This window comes from Bombina bombina, chromosome 10 (genome assembly GCF_027579735.1).
Source record: "Bombina bombina isolate aBomBom1 chromosome 10, aBomBom1.pri, whole genome shotgun sequence".
NCBI lineage: Eukaryota > Metazoa > Chordata > Amphibia > Anura > Bombinatoridae > Bombina > Bombina bombina.
This window is the reverse complement of record NC_069508.1, coordinates 109,138,650-109,154,602: the sequence shown is the minus strand read 5'-3', so window position 1 is coordinate 109,154,602 and position 15,953 is coordinate 109,138,650. Positions and strand designations below refer to the sequence as shown.

The 15,953-nt window shown below is 37.8% G+C and overlaps 1 protein-coding gene across 1 annotated transcript in view; it reads right to left on the bottom strand.

Moving 5' to 3' along the window:
• Positions 1-15,953, bottom strand: part of ASTN1 (astrotactin 1) — an 896,761-nt gene that overhangs the window by 396,678 nt on the left and 484,130 nt on the right. Inside the window, exons 8-9 of the mRNA XM_053693303.1 lie at positions 15,187-15,271; positions 2,746-2,820 (exon numbers count right to left, since the gene is read on the bottom strand). Coding sequence (XP_053549278.1) covers positions 2,746-2,820; positions 15,187-15,271 — 160 coding nt within the window. The remainder of the gene's footprint in view (positions 1-2,745; positions 2,821-15,186; positions 15,272-15,953) is intronic.

The window sequence follows — 15,953 nt, the reverse complement described above, 5'->3', positions numbered from 1 at the left end:
GTCTTTAGAGTAACAATTTTAACTGCACAAATAAAGAAACATATTTTTGCTGCACCATAATTTGTTTTTTAATTCATTCATCATAGGGGCTCGCTTTTAATTTTGAAACACACTGAAAGAATACAGCAAAATTAGTGATTTGGGGATTAGTCTGAAATCTGAATGCACATATCTGTTATTTAGGCATTGGTCAATGATGAACTGAATTAATACTCGTGAAACATGAATTATTAATTACAAAAGTAAGTACAAAGTTTAAGGGGCAATGAATACTCAAATGAAAGGCCGACCCTTTGGGTAGGGCAAGAAGGACACCCTTAGAGAGTGCCTGCACTGTATCAAGAGTAAGGATATGGGAAGGAGCAAAGCACAGTACATCCTGTATTTAGTTTATGAAGAAGTGTTTATGGTATCAGGAGGCGTACTATACACTTTTATGCTTTATATAGGACACACTGAATGTTGGCATAGGGTTGGCCATACAGGGAGAGGGAAATAAGGGAACTGGGCTGGGGGCCCCACCATTGTTAAGTGTGACCCTGGCAAATTAGCATGAAAGTAAAGAATGTCATAGTGTAATGTTCTTATTGTGTATGGCCTTGCATGTACTCTGTAGAGTTTCAGCAGGAATATATAACTTTGAGGTTGTACCTAGATAAAAAAAAAAAGATTACAAAACAGTAATGAAAACATGGTGATTGCTGGAGTATTTTACTCTGTGTTTTTTTTTATTATTATAACTTTGGCTGATAGGGGTTGTTAGTGCAGTAGCCCTGAATTCAAAAAGATGAGTCATTTCAAGGACTTGTTTATATATTGGCTATTGGTACATCTTTACAATCAAAAATACATCAAAGAATATTTGTTCTCAGCTGACAAAGTTGACGTTCTAGAAGATCAAATAAGTAGTGATAATATAAAAGTGAAGGCTCAGACAGATTAATCAGATCTTAAATATAGACAAAAACATTGGAAAATTATACATTTAGGAAACAAAAATCAAAAGGTTGATTATAGACTAATGGTAAATTTGCTGACAGCAAAATAACAAGAACAGAACATATTATTATTTGAAATACATGGAAGTCTGGCAAACAATGCGTTAGCACAATAGACAAGGTCAGTAGGATGTGTGGTTGTATAAAAAGAGGTATTAGCAACAGAAAAAGTGAGTTATTTATGCCTCTATTTAGGTCTCACAAAGGTTATGTTTTACAGTTCTGGTGACCATGGGGCCTATTTATCAAAGGTCTTGCGGACCTGATCCAACAGTGCGGATCAGGTCCGCAAGACCTCGCTAAATAAATTAAAAACGGTTCAAGGAGGGTCTTAAAATCCAACAAGGGGACCGTTCATGACCTTAATATACATTGCTTAGAGGAAAAAATGGGAAGAAATGTCATGATAGAAAGAGATTTAAAAAAAAATGAGGATGAATTATTTTTTCACAGAAAAATAAAACAAACTAAAAGAAGGTGATGTGGAGGATTGTAAATTCAGGAGTAATTTACAAAAGCATATTCATGAAATGTAGGGACACATTTCTAAAGAGAATACAATACTCCAAATACAGAGACGGCTATACAGAGAATTAAATAAGCATATAACTTCAATAGAAGATAAAAGCAAACGTGAATTCAATTTGTTTGCAGGTTTCAAAACAAGACAATAGCACAGGCCCTGGAATCTGCCACGCTAATTATCCTATTAGCGCGCCCTAGAGCTCTGGGATGAATGGCCATATACATATAAATTTGTGTGTGTGTGTGTATATATATATATATATATATATACATATATACACACACATATATATATATACACACATATATATATATATATATATATATATACACACATATATATATATATATATATATATATATATATATATATATATATATATACAAAGAAATCCAAGAAGGAAGACGTCAGCACCCACAGTTCATCAAAGTGTTTCCTTTATTTTACAGTGACATAGAAGACAAAGCAGCAACGTTTTGGATCCATCTGATCCTTAGTCATGGATCCGAAACATTGCTGCTTTGTCTTCTATGTCACTGTAAAATAAAGGAAACACTTTGATGAACTGTGGGTGCTGACGTCTTCCTTCTTGGATTTCTTTGTATTACATTAGAGGTGTGCAGGACCCTCTGGCGTATGTGCACCCCTTAAAGAAAATTACTTCACACTATTTTGTACCTGTGCTGGACCCTCCATTTTTTGATTATATATATATATATATATATATATATATATATATATATATATATATATATATATATATATATATATATATATATATATATATATATATATATATATATATATACACACATTGCATGTATGTGTGTATATATATAGCTTTGTTATCTGTCGAATGCGGAAGTAGGAAGTCTCTTGTTGATTTCGGCTGTTTTTACAGCCAGATTTATGATTGTGAAAAATCACCACACTGTGCAAATCCACACAAATGTGTATGTATATATGTGTCTATATAAACTGTGAGTATGTGGTGATTTTTCATAATCATAAATCTGGCTCTAAAAAGAGCTGAAGTCAACAAGAGACGCCCATGTCTAACATTATTTACATTTGTATAAAGTAGACATTCAATTACAAGATTCAGTTACAATCATATTATAATAGAGGGGTTACCAACACATTTACTAAGTTCTTCCCAAAAAATATTTTGTTATGGTAAGAGACCTTGTATGTTAGTTTATTAGCATTATTCTTGCTTACCTGAAGATCTTGTCTGAAGGTTGCTCCCCAAGAACTAGATCAAACCCTCTCTGGAACATAGTATATGGCCACGGTCTGCATTATATAAAGTTAAATTGTGTCATTCACATTGTTTAAATGTTGTATCTTTAAAAAATAACCAGACAACATATGTTATAGAAAGCAATTTAAGTTTTGTATTGTATAAAACCTTACAATTTTGTTGGTTTGAATTTACACCTCTTTATATTTATAGAGATTACATTACTCGAATACAGCATATCTGTTAACAGCTGACTAGAGGGGGGACTTCCAGATGGCAGTCATTTTACTGGTCACAATAAGCTTCAGCTCCTGATGATTTCTTTAATCTTGTGTGAAATACCCTAAAATACACCCTTTATATTATTAAAGGGCCTCAGATGAAATCAACCTGGTCCAGGATATGGTGTTTTGGGTCATGGCTTTCCAGCCCTAAGTACCTGTCATTCTAATTTGTGGCCTTCCTCTGCATAAGAAACCTTAGCACTGCCCCCCACAACTTGACACGTGCTGTCTTTTCTTCAGATCATGGCAAAAAGAGGATACTGCCTACATTTTGACCAAGCTCTGTAACATGCTAAAAGCACTTTGATTTGCATTTGAGATAACACTGATAGCCATGACCAGGAATGCAGAGGTCACCTGTGGTTACTGCATATGATGTGAATCTTTCAGTGACAACAGCATAGCAACTCAAATCTGAAAGTGAGGTGTTGTTTCTTCAATCTTTACTTACCTCACAGGGTCCATGCTGGAATTTGAACGGTGCTTAAAGAGCTAGCAGCTTCTATGGAATGGAGGCTATATAAATGAAAGAAGCCTCCTTTGGGGTGTACTTTCAAGATTGAGGCAGTGGATGGTGGTGGAGGTATCCCTGCTGTCATGATAACTGTATGTCTAAATGAGTGATTTCTGTCCCTGGTGCAGTAAGAAATACTGTAACTTTAAGGAGGCCTAGAAGATCAAGTAGGCCTTAATCACAGTAGTCCATATTAGCTCTGTGTTTATAGCATGTGGTTGCTTGTGTAATTGAGTTAATAACTATACTCTGGCAATTACTATTTGGATATACTAGTTTCACTTCTGCTTTCCCTGCTTCTGTTTAACCATTTTATTTGAACTGGTTTGGTTTATGATTTCAGCTTGTTTGTGAACACTGCATTTGTTAATTGATTTTGTGCTGCTTTTCCATGAGAGGCCTTGACCCGGACTGTCTAACTTAGATTACCTTAACCCTGGATTCCTTTACTATCAGAAGATATGCATTTAAGTAACTTATGCAAGTTTATATTCGTCTGGATAGCGAGACTAAACTTTTACATAGGTATGTCAATCTTTGATATTTGAATTTATCCTATATAATGAGAGAGAGGAGAGAGAGAGAGAAGAGAGAGAGAAGAGAGAGAGAAGAGAGAGAGAAGAGAGAGAGAAGAGAGAGAGAAGAGAGAGAGAAGAGAGAGAGAAGAGAGAGAGAAGAAGAGAGAGAAGAGAGAGAAGAAGAGAGAGAAGAGAGAGAAGAGAGAGAAGAGAGAGAAGAGAGAGAAGAGGAGAGAAGAAGAGAGAAGAGAGAGAGAAGAGAGAGAGAAGAGAGAGAAGAGGAGAGAAGAAGAGAGAAGAGAGAGAGAAGAGAGAGAAGAGGAGAGAAGAAGAGAGAAGAAGAGAGAAGAAGAGAGAAGAGAGAAGAAGAGAGAGAAGAGAGAAGAAGAGAGAGAAGAGAGAGAGAAGAGAGAGAAGAGAGAGAAGAGAGAGAAGAGAGAGAAGAGAGAGAAGAGAGAGAAGAGAGAGGAGAGAGAGGAGAGAGAGAAGAGAGAGAAGAGAGAGAAGAGAGAGAAGAGAGAGAAGAGAGAGAAGAGAGAGAAGAGAGAGGAGAGAGAGGAGAGAGAGGAGAGAGAGGAGAGAGAGGAGAGAAATAAAAAAATAAATAAATAACATAACACGGCCCGTGTCAACGGGCTTTAGGACTAGTAAACTTATAAACAGTTACTTTCTACCTAATTGTTGTATTTTTTGTAGGAGCTGATTAAAGTATGTGAGAGAATTTAGCTACTAAGTTTTGCCTCTTTGCTTTCTTACCCTTGGTCTTTGTTTGAACACTGTGTTTTCATCCAGTGCTCTAGTAAAGGCTTGTGGTGAGATGAGCCTCTCAGCCATTAATTCCAGTTTCTTTCATTCTGAAACAACATCACTCGACTTTAAACTGAGAAGACACCTGCTTGGACAGCAAAATGGTTTGCTGTTTGTTACTCCTGCTGTTGTTCCAAATGTGTCTATTAAAGTGGAAACTGTTACCTAATATGCTTAGTAGAATATGTCAGAGGCATGACTTGTTACCGATGCGTGATGTGGTGGCAGAGGGCAATTTGGATCAGTGTGACTCTGTACTGCGGAACTTATCATGGTGGCAGCCAGATTATTTAAGCTCTAGCAATCAGCTGAGATGTCAAATAGTCCAGATTTTTTGAACACCTCTCTCCTTTTGTTGGTGACCAGTCTGGTCACAGTTTCTACCTCATAATCTTGTAGACTTGTAATAGGCTAATAAGTATTTTTCATGTTCCTAAAAATATCCAAACCTTTTTGCAGTTTGTTTCCACCTTAAACTGACTATGGTGTGATAAATTATAATAATTTACCTGTCAGGTCATTTTGATTATGGTTGTCTAAACATTGCACCATTATTTATAACTACTTGATCTAAAAATGTGCTTCCATTCCATTGTTTGCTGAAACCATGACATCTTGTCTATAATTACCTAGTGGATAAAGGGGAAGACAAGCAGACTTAAGCAGAAATAATGAGACAAAGAGAATTTTAAGTAGAGAATAAAGAGGATAGAGCAAGAACTGCAAAAGGGGGAAATGGGGGTAAGGATGCAGGGAGACGTTTTATAGCTCATATGTAACCAATGAAATGTATTTATCTATGGGTTACCTACTGTGAAGAATAGTATGCCTATCTTTTTAAATGCCTAAGTCCTCCAACGATTTTATATTAATATTGTACCCAATAACGTGCTAGATTATGAGTGGAGTGCTATTTAGAATATTAAAAAATATGAATAATTATTAAAAAATTACTATACATACTGTAATATATATATATATATATATATATATATATATATATATATATATATATACTTTAGTATTTTTTTACAATATGTATAATTTTTTTATAATATATTAATATTTTTTATATTATATTTTCATATTTTTAATAATATTATTTAATATTTATATTATAAGTTAACCCGAAACCACATTAGACCTAATTTGCAAATCCCAATACGAGTTACGCATATTTTACATTACTAAGTTCTTCACATAGAAAATAATGTAATTTTTATTATTAAAATATATTTCTATATATATCTGATACTGTTAATGTAAAATAGATACAATATATATATCTAAATGAATAGATGTATAGGTATTTAAATATATATATATATAGAGAGATATGTATTTAAAATAAAATGAGCATTCTTTGGAATGTGAAATATGTAAAGTAAATATGCAGTAAAATACAAATACATAATACACATGTTAGCCAAAAATAGCTAATTGTTGCTACCCACTGTCACACCTGAGGATATATATCCCCCCGTTTAACCAATTCCTGGATAATAACTGGATCAGGGGTGAAACAGGAAGACAATTTCACTATACAGTTGTAGGCAGAAGGACACAGAGGGAAGATGTAGCCACAAGAAACAGCAGGGGAAAACAAAACACAGTCCACAGCAAACGAGTATCAGTCCAAAGAGCAACAAGGCAGAAGGGAATCCAAAAAACAAGTCTAATAAACAAGCTAAGCTAAAGGTCAGAATCTAGAAACAGTTTCAAATGGGATCAGGCAAGAGATTAGTTAAAAAAAACAAAAAAAAAAACAGGCAAAATTAGCAACAGGAAACCAGACAAAGATAGCACACCCATGAAGCAAACAATAACAACCCATAGACAGGCTCAGAAAACAGGAAGTGCTATCTATTTATTTAAAGTCTGCTGATGATTGCTGATCTGTCGCAGCTGGCAGGCAGGTGGAGCCAAAGAGTCAGAAGAACAACGTAATTGGCTCAAACATAACAGGCTAGTGTCTGAAGCCTACCTGTGGCTTAGTGGTAAAGCCTAGGCTGTCACACCGCACTGCTCTAGCTGTTGCTAGGGGCGCGGCACCTGCTAACCTGCTCGTTGTCAGGGGCTGTGTCTTCTCCTGTTGCGTGCGGCGCTGACTTTATCGCCGCACGCTCCTCTCTCTGAAGCCGGTCGGGATCCCCTGTGGCATGAATCCTGTGCCTATGTAAGTTGCTCTCTAACAATCCATCACTGCTCAAGTATAGGTGTTACTTTGTGTGCTCCTGGGTGTGATAGATTACTGCATTCTGGTTTGCTATATCGTTAATGAACTCTGCCTGTCTGACTACTCTGCTTGCTTAACCCCTAAAGTACTGGATTGCCTCACTGTTAATAAACTCTGCCTGTCTGACTACTCTGCTTGCTTAACCCCTAAAATACTGGATTGCCATACTGTTGCTGAACATTGCCTGTCTGACTACTCTACCTATTTATCCCTTGAATCTTTGGACTGCCTTACTGTTGCCAAACTCTGCCTGCCTGACCATTCTAGTGGTTTACCCTTGAACTGCCTTACCACTGGTTTCTCTACCTGTTGCTGTCAAAGGCTATCCTGTTGTCTTCAGTCCTTCAAGAGGTCTACCCTTGAGCAACCTACCTACTGAGTCCCTGCCTGCTGCCGCCAAAGACTAGCCTGCCTATAGTGAGTACTGCTTACCTCATCTTCCGAACTTTCTCTGCTCTGGGATATTTCCTATCATTCCGGCTTCACGCCGGGATAAAAAGACTACTGGCCAAGTTCGGTCTGATAGTGGAATATCCCACAAGCATTGCATAGGCTCTACAACACTGCAGACGCAGGTTCAATATCCAAATTGATCAAGACATGTGACACCTGTGGCAATATTTGGAATTTATTTAACAATTAAATATCCAAATAATGAATTTTGTACATACCTATTTATTTTCCTGCTACATTTAAGGAGGTTAACAATGAAATCTTACAAGATTATGATGAAGTCTAAGATCACAGTAAAGCAAAGTATGAACTCAGCAACAATGATGCTGATTGGTTGTTTTCCTTTTTTACCATGCAGATGACAGTAAAAGGGTAGCAGATGAATAAATGCTCACAAAGCACACACTATGGTGAGCTAAAGACATTTTACATAGAAGTATTCATGTAATGTTTTCTAGTCAGCTTTTTACAGATATACAGTACTGAATTACTTTCAAATGATTTGGCATATTGGCAGCATGTCCCTTTAAGGGAAGTGATAGTCACATTCAGATTAATGGTTTTAACTATTTTATTTGCAAAATGGATAAATCTTATTAAAAACAAAATTATTTCTTTCCTGATATGGTTAGTCCATGGCTTGAGTAATTACTGTTGGGAATATTTTTCTCCTGGTCAGCAGGAGGAGGCAGAGAGAATCACAGTTTAACTGCTAAGTATCACTCCCTTACCCACAACCCCCAGTCATTCGACCGAAGTGAAATGGAGAAAAAGGAGTAACACAAAGTGTAGAGGTGGCTGAGGTTATAGTCAAAATAATAACTGTCTTAAAATAAAGTGTTCTAACTATATCAGGAAAGAAATTAAATTTATCAGGTAAGCATACATTTTGTTTTTCTTTCCTAACATATGGTGAGTCCACAGCTTGAGTAATTACTGTTGGGAACCAATACCCAAGCTAGAGGACACAGATAAATAGGGAGGGACAAGACAGGCTGTCCTAAACAGAAGGCACCACCACATGAAGAACCTTTCTCCCAAAAGAAGCCTCAGCCGAGGCAAAAGTATCAAATTTGGAAAAAGTATGTAGAGAAGACCAAATTGCAGCCTTGCAAATTTGTTCCACATAATCTTCATTTTTGAAAGCCCAAGAAGAGGAAACAGCTCTTGTGGAATGAGCCATAATTCTCTCAGAAGGCTGCTGTCCAGCAGTCTCATAAGCCAAACAAATTATACTTTGTAACCAAAAATAAAGAGTAGTAGCAGTAGCAGTAGCTTTCTGACCTTTACATTTCCCAGAGAAACTGACAAAGAGGGCAGAGGACTAGTGAAAATCCTTAGTCGCCTGTAAGTAGAATTTAAGAACAACATCCAAATTGTGTAACAAACGTTCTTTGGAAGAAGAAGGATTAGGACACAGAGAGGGAACAACAATTTCCTGGTTGATATTTCTATTAGAAACAATCTTAGGAAGAAAACCTAACAGTACGAAGAACCGCCTTATCGGCATGAAAAATAAGATAAGGGGAATCACACTGCAGAGCTGAGAGTTCCGAGACTCTTCGAGCAGAAGAGATAGCAACAAGAAACAAAACCTTCCAAGATAACAACTTAATGTCTATGGAATGCAACAGCTCAAACGGAGCCAGCTGTAAAACTTTAAGAACAAGGTTAAGGCTCCAAGAAGGAGCAACAGACTTAAAAGACAGGCCTGATTTTGACCAAGGCCTGACAAAAAGATTGCACATCTGGCACATCTGCCAAACATTTATGTAGTAAAACAGATAAAGCAGAAATCTAACCCTTTAGGGTACTGATTGACAATCCCTTTTCCAGGCCTTCCTGAAGAAAAGATAAAATTCTACGAATTCTAATTTTACTCAAAGAGTAACCCTTGGATTCACACCAATAAAGATATTTACGCCATATCTTATGGTAAATCTTTCTAGTAACAGGCTTGTGAGCCTGAATCAGGCTTAGACAGAATTAAGCATTCAATCTCCAAGCAGTCAGCTTCAGAGAAACGAGATTTGGATGAAGGAAGGAACCCTGAATCAGGAGGTCCTTCCTCAGAGGTAGTCTCCAAGGTTGGAGAGATGACATCTCCACTAGGACTGCAAACCAGATCCTGTGACGCCACACAGGGGCTATTAGAATCATCAATGCCCTCTCCTGTTTGATACGATTAATGACTCGTGGAAGCAGAGCAAACGGAAGAAACAGGTATGCCAACCTGAAAACCCAAGGAACCACCAAAGCATCTATCAGAATGGCCCGTGGATCTCTTGATCTTTAAGTGTACCTTGGAAGCTTGGCGTTCTGATGGGATGCCACCAGATCTAACTCCGGCAACCCCCCCCCCCATTTGAGGACTAAGCTGGAAAACACCGCCGGATGGATTTCCCACTACCCAGGATGAAAAGTCTGTCTGCTCAGAAAATCTGCTTCCCAGTTGTCTACTCCTGGAATGTGTATGGCAGATAGACAGCAATTGTGGTTCTCTGCCCACTGAAGAATCCGAGTAACCTCCTTCATGGCTAAGGAACTCAGAGTTCCTCCCTGGCGATTGATGTAAGCCACAGAAGTTATGATTTCTGACTGGAACCTAATAAACTGGGCTGAGGACAGCTGAGGCTAAGCCAATAGAGCATTGTAAATCACCCTCAACTCCAAGATGTTGATGGGAAGAGCAGACTCCTCCCAAGTCCAAAGGCCCTGAGCTTTTAACAAGTTCTAGACTGCTCTCTAGCCCAGCAGGGTGGCATCTGTGGTCACGATCACCCAGGAAGGTCTCCAAAAGCATGTGCCATGAGACAGATGTTCCTGAGAAATCCACCATGGGAGAGAGTCTCTTGACGACTGATCTAACTCTATTTTATAAGATAGATCCACATGGTCACCATTCCATTGTCTGAGCATGCACAACTGGAGAGCTCTCAAATGGAATTGAGCAAAAGTAATGATGTCAATGGAAGCCACTATCAGACTGATTACCTCCATACATTGAGCCACTGAAGAATAAGCAGTAGCCTGAAGAGAAAGGCAAGAGGAAATAATTTTGTTTTTCCTGACCTCTGTCAGAAAAATCTTCATCAATAGAGAATCTATTATGGTCCCTAAGAACACTACCTTTGTAGCAGGGGAAAGGAAGCTTTTTCCCAGATTCACATTCCATCCATGGGAACGAAGAAAAGACAGCAATATCTCTGTGTGAGATTTTGCTTGTTGAAAAGATGGCGTCTGAACCAATATGTCGTCCAGGTAGGGTGTCACAGCAATTCCACGAAACTGGATCATTTCCAAAAGAGCCCCCAGAACCTTTTAAAAAATTCTGGGAGCCGTGGATAGACCAAATGGACAGGCCACAAACTGGAAATGTTTGTCCAGAAAGGCAAATCTCAGGAATCTGTGATGATCCCTGTGAATAGGAACATGAAGATATGCATCCTTTAGGTCTATGGTTGTTATGAACTGACCCTCTTGTACTAAAGGAAGAATGGAGTGTATAGTATCCATCTTGAAGGATGGAACTTGTTTAGACATTTCAAGTCTAGAATGGGACGGAAAGTTCCCTCTTTTTTGGGAACCACAAATAGGTTGGAGTAGAACCCAAGACCCTGTTCCTGCACTGGAACTTGAACTATCACTCCCAGGGAGGAAAGATGTTGTATACATTTCAAGAATGCCTTTCTCTTTATCTGGTCTGCAGATAATCTTGAGAGATGGAATCTGCCTCTGGAAGGAAAAGTCTTGAATTCCAATTTGTAACCCGGGGATACTATGTCCACAGTCCAGGGATCTGGGACATCTCAAATCCAGGCTTGAGAGAACTGAGAAAGTCTGCCCCCCACCTGATCTGATCCCGGATTGGGGCAAACCCTTCATGCTGATTTGGAATCAGCTGTGGGCTTCTTTGAGTGTTTCCCTTTGTTCCAAGACTGATTGTGTTTCCAAGAAGACTTGGATTGTTCCTGTTTGGAAGAAGAAGGGGAAGGCTTTCCTCTGAAGTTACGAAAGGAATGAAAATTACTCTGACATACTTTAGGCCTATTCTTCTTATCTTGAGGTAGAAAATACCCTTTTCCACCTGTAATATCAGAGGTAATTTCTGCCAAACCGGGTCCAAACAAGGTTTTGCCCTTGTAAGGAATCTCCAGAAGCTTGACTTTAGAGGAAACACCCGCAGACCAGGATTTCAACCATAATGCCCTGCGGGCTAGGACAGTGAAACTAGAAGTTTTAGCTCCTAGTCTAACAACCTGTAAAATGGCATCTGCAATAAAGGAATTGGCCAACTTAAGACCTTTAATCCTATCTTGAATTTCACCCAAGGAAGTCTCTACTTGAAGAGAATCAGACAAGGCGTTGAACCAATAAGATGCTGCCCTAGTCACAGTGGCAATACACAGCACAGGTTGCCATTGGAGACCTTGATGAACATAAATCTTTTTCAAATAAGCCTCCAGCTTCTTGTCCATCAGATCCTTAAAAAAGCAGCTATCCTCAAAAGGAAAAGTGGTTCTCTTAGACAGAGTGGAAATGGACCCTTCAACTTTGGGTACAGTATACCAAGGGTCTTTAATAGTCCACTCCTCGACAGGAAACATTTTCTTAAAAATGGGAGATGGGGAAAAAGACACCCCTGGTTTCTTCCATTCCTGTGAGATAATCACCCTAGATCAGTCTAGCACAGGAAAAACCTCCAAAGTAGAAGGTTCATCAAAGAAACTATTATGTTTACTATTTTTTTTAGGAGTGACAACGACAGGGGTATCGGAGTCATCTAAAGTAGCTAAAACCTCCTTTAACAATACACAAAGGTGTTCAAGCTTTAATCTGAAGGATACCACCTCAGTCTCAGAAGAAGGAATTATACTGTCCGAATCTGAGATTTTCCACTTCAGAAAGTCCAGATGTATCTTCCTCATCAGACTTATGAGGAAGGGCAACTTGGGAAGCAGAACTGAGGACAGGAACCTTACTTTCTGAATTTCTAGATTTCCTGAAGATACCTGGGCAGCAATTTCTGCTTTTAAATAAACTCCACTAAGAGTTATAGAGAAACCACAGGGCACTGCATGTGACGCCATTGAGGCTTGGGACGTAGCAGGAAAAAGCTGAGGTATTATTTTAACAGCATCATTCTGAGAGACATTAGGCTCAAAAGATTTACCTTTATTTTGCAAGGTTTTCTTGACACATGGAGAACAAAATTGCATAGGAGCTGCAATTTGTGCATCAATTCAAAACATAATAAGCATGAATTCATGAGAGCAGGCTCTTGCTCCATATCAGACATGTGAAACAATAAATAAACTTGTACAAAGATTTTAATATTCAATTAAAATAAGCCACGGAACAAATACCCTTTAAATTTTATCCCAAATTAGGATCGATCCCCAGCTAAAATTATGTGAGAAAAGTTAAGAAAAAACATTTAATAAACATCAAATAAACTTTTAAAATATCCCTTAGGCAACCCCACACCTCAATTACTAAGGTTCCTTACCGCTACCAATTAAGACCAGATCACCCAGAAATGGAGAAAAAACTATTTTTCCTCAAAAACGTTATGAAGTAATGCCGGTCATGTGACTGCAACTGCTGAGCTCAAATTACTGCTGCTACACAGAGAGGCACTAAAAATAGCTCCCTGGTACACTGAGTATCAGAAATATCCGGGTTTTTTTTCAAACCTGTCAGTTTAAAATGTTGCATCGTTTTATTTTAAAGCAAAGGGGAAATGAATACACTGCTGAAATAGAAAATGCAGCCTTACTTTCAGTTGAAACTTGTATTGTTTTATCAAGTAAATATGTGTCAGAAAAAAGTCTAATAAAAACATTTCACCCTTTCTTTTTAAAAGAGTTTAAATGTTATTCTCACACATGCTACAGTGCCTGCTTCATGCCCCAGTGTAAGCCATACAACAGGATTATCTATGTCCCAATAAAAAAGCAGTGTCTTTTAATTTGTTAAGTGTATGGTCTCCCCAACTGGATAAAAAGCACTTACCTGCTCTGCTGTCCGGCATGTAGACAGTTACAAGGTATGAGAAGACACAATTCTTCACAGAGACCTTTGAAAAAGAAAGAACAGAGTAGCCCACTCTGGCTTTCTAAAGTAGGGCAGCAATTGTTAGGAAAACACAGTAAATACCTCTTCACAAGTTCCTTACTGCTTTAAAGCCACCACTACCTGACTGCAAGGAATGACGTGGAATACGGCTATACCCCAAAACTCTCTTGTAGGTGAAATCACCGAAGGCAAAGAGAATGACTGGGGTTGAGGGTAAGGGAGTGATACTTAGCAGTTAAACTGTGGTACTCTTTGCCTCCTCCTGCTGGCCAGGAGAGATATTCCCAACAGTAATTACTCAAGCCGTGGTCTCACCATATCTTAGGAAAGAAAACATTTTTAAACATGTTATCATTTAGCAGATGGCATATACAGACATCCCAACTCTCCCGGAAGTTCCGGAAGTCTCCCACATAGAAATAGCAGCTCCCTGACACCTGCAAATTAAACAATATCCCGGAAAGAGCAGTGTAAGAGAATATCAAATTTGTGCCTGCACTTTTCATTTCTACTTGTAGGTGTCACTTTTCCGTTATAGCTCAGTGTAAATAGTTACTGCGTTCCTCTCGGGACTTTTTTCCACCTTCCTGAACTCTAGTGCGGTGCAAGACATAGCAGACCTAATATAGGTGAGGTGACTCCCATACTTTATATTGTGCAGACTCCTATAATTTATATTTTGCAGACTCCTATACTTTATATTGTGCAGACTCCTATACTTTACACTGTGCAGACTCCCATACTTTATACTGTGCAGACTCCCATACTTTATACTGTGCAGACTCCCATACTTTATACTGTGCAGACTCCTATACTTTATATTGTGCAGACTCCTATTCTTTATATTGTGCAGACTAACAAACTTTATATTGTGCAGACTCCCCTACTTTATATTGTGCAGACTCCCATACTTTATATTGTGCAGACTCCCATACTTTATATTGTGCAGACTCCCATACTTTATATTGTGCAGACTCCTATTCTTTATATTGTGCAGACTAACAAACTTTATATTGTGCAGACTCCCCTACTTTATATTGTGCAGACTCCCATACTTTATATTGTGCAGACTCCCAAACGTTATATTGTGCAGACTTCCATACTTTATATTGTGCAGACTCCCAAACTTTATATTGTGCAAACTCCCAAACTTTTTATATTGTGCAGACTCCCAAACTTTATATTGTGTGGACTCCCATTTTTTAGCTATAAAATGTTTTATATATATATATATATATATATATATATATATATATATATATATATATATATATATATATATTTATACATGCAAGGTCCATCTTGTCTTTTTTATTTATATGGGTATTTTTTTTTTCTCACATACGTTTTGTGATAACATTTTCAACTATTTCATAATCAGAGCATTAAGGAATTTGGAATTGGGCAGGGGGGCACGGGGGGGGGGGGACCTCCCTGAAATTAGTTTTTGCAGGTTGGGATGTCTGCATATAACAAAACTAAGGAACAATTTAATCATGTTGACTTTATTGTTATATCTTTTTACGTACCCCTGGTTGGTGCCCCACTCGTTACGGATACAAAGATGTTTATGCACAGGATCTTTCATATAACCTTCATGACACAAGCAGTCCCCTGAGTGAAGAAAGTAGATTTAGCAATGTCAGTCATATCTTTTTAGGCTTCTGTAGTCTAAACTTAACTGTAATCAAATCACAACTGAGACTGTAAGAAAAAAATTGCATCTAATTGAAGTTTCTTTCATAGACAATGTGTACATATTGTTGGAAGGATTAAATTGAACATTTACCCTTAAGTTATCAAAATCTAAATATTGGAGAGATAACTTTAGGAAAATAAAGTTCTAAGTAAAATTAAACTTAAAGGGACAGTCAATACCAGATTTTTTGTTGTTTTAAAAGATAGATAATTCCTAAATTACCCATTCCACAGTTTTGCATAACCAACACAGTTATAATAATAAACGTTTTACCTCTGTAATTACTTTGTATCTAAGCCTCTGCAGACCGCCCCCTTATTTCAGTTCTTTTGGCAGACTTGCATTTTAGCCAAATAGTGCTCACTCCTCTGTAAATTCACGTGCATGAGCTTAATGTTATCTATATGAAACAAATTAACTAACACCCTCTAGTGGTGAAAAACTGTCAAATGCAGAGGCGGCCTTCAAGGTCTAAGAAATTAGCATATGAACCTCCTAGGTTTAGCTTTCAACTAAGAAAAATTGGTGATTAAAGTAAAATGGAAAGTTGTTTAAAATTACATGTCCTATCTGAATCATGAAAGTTTTTCTTGTACT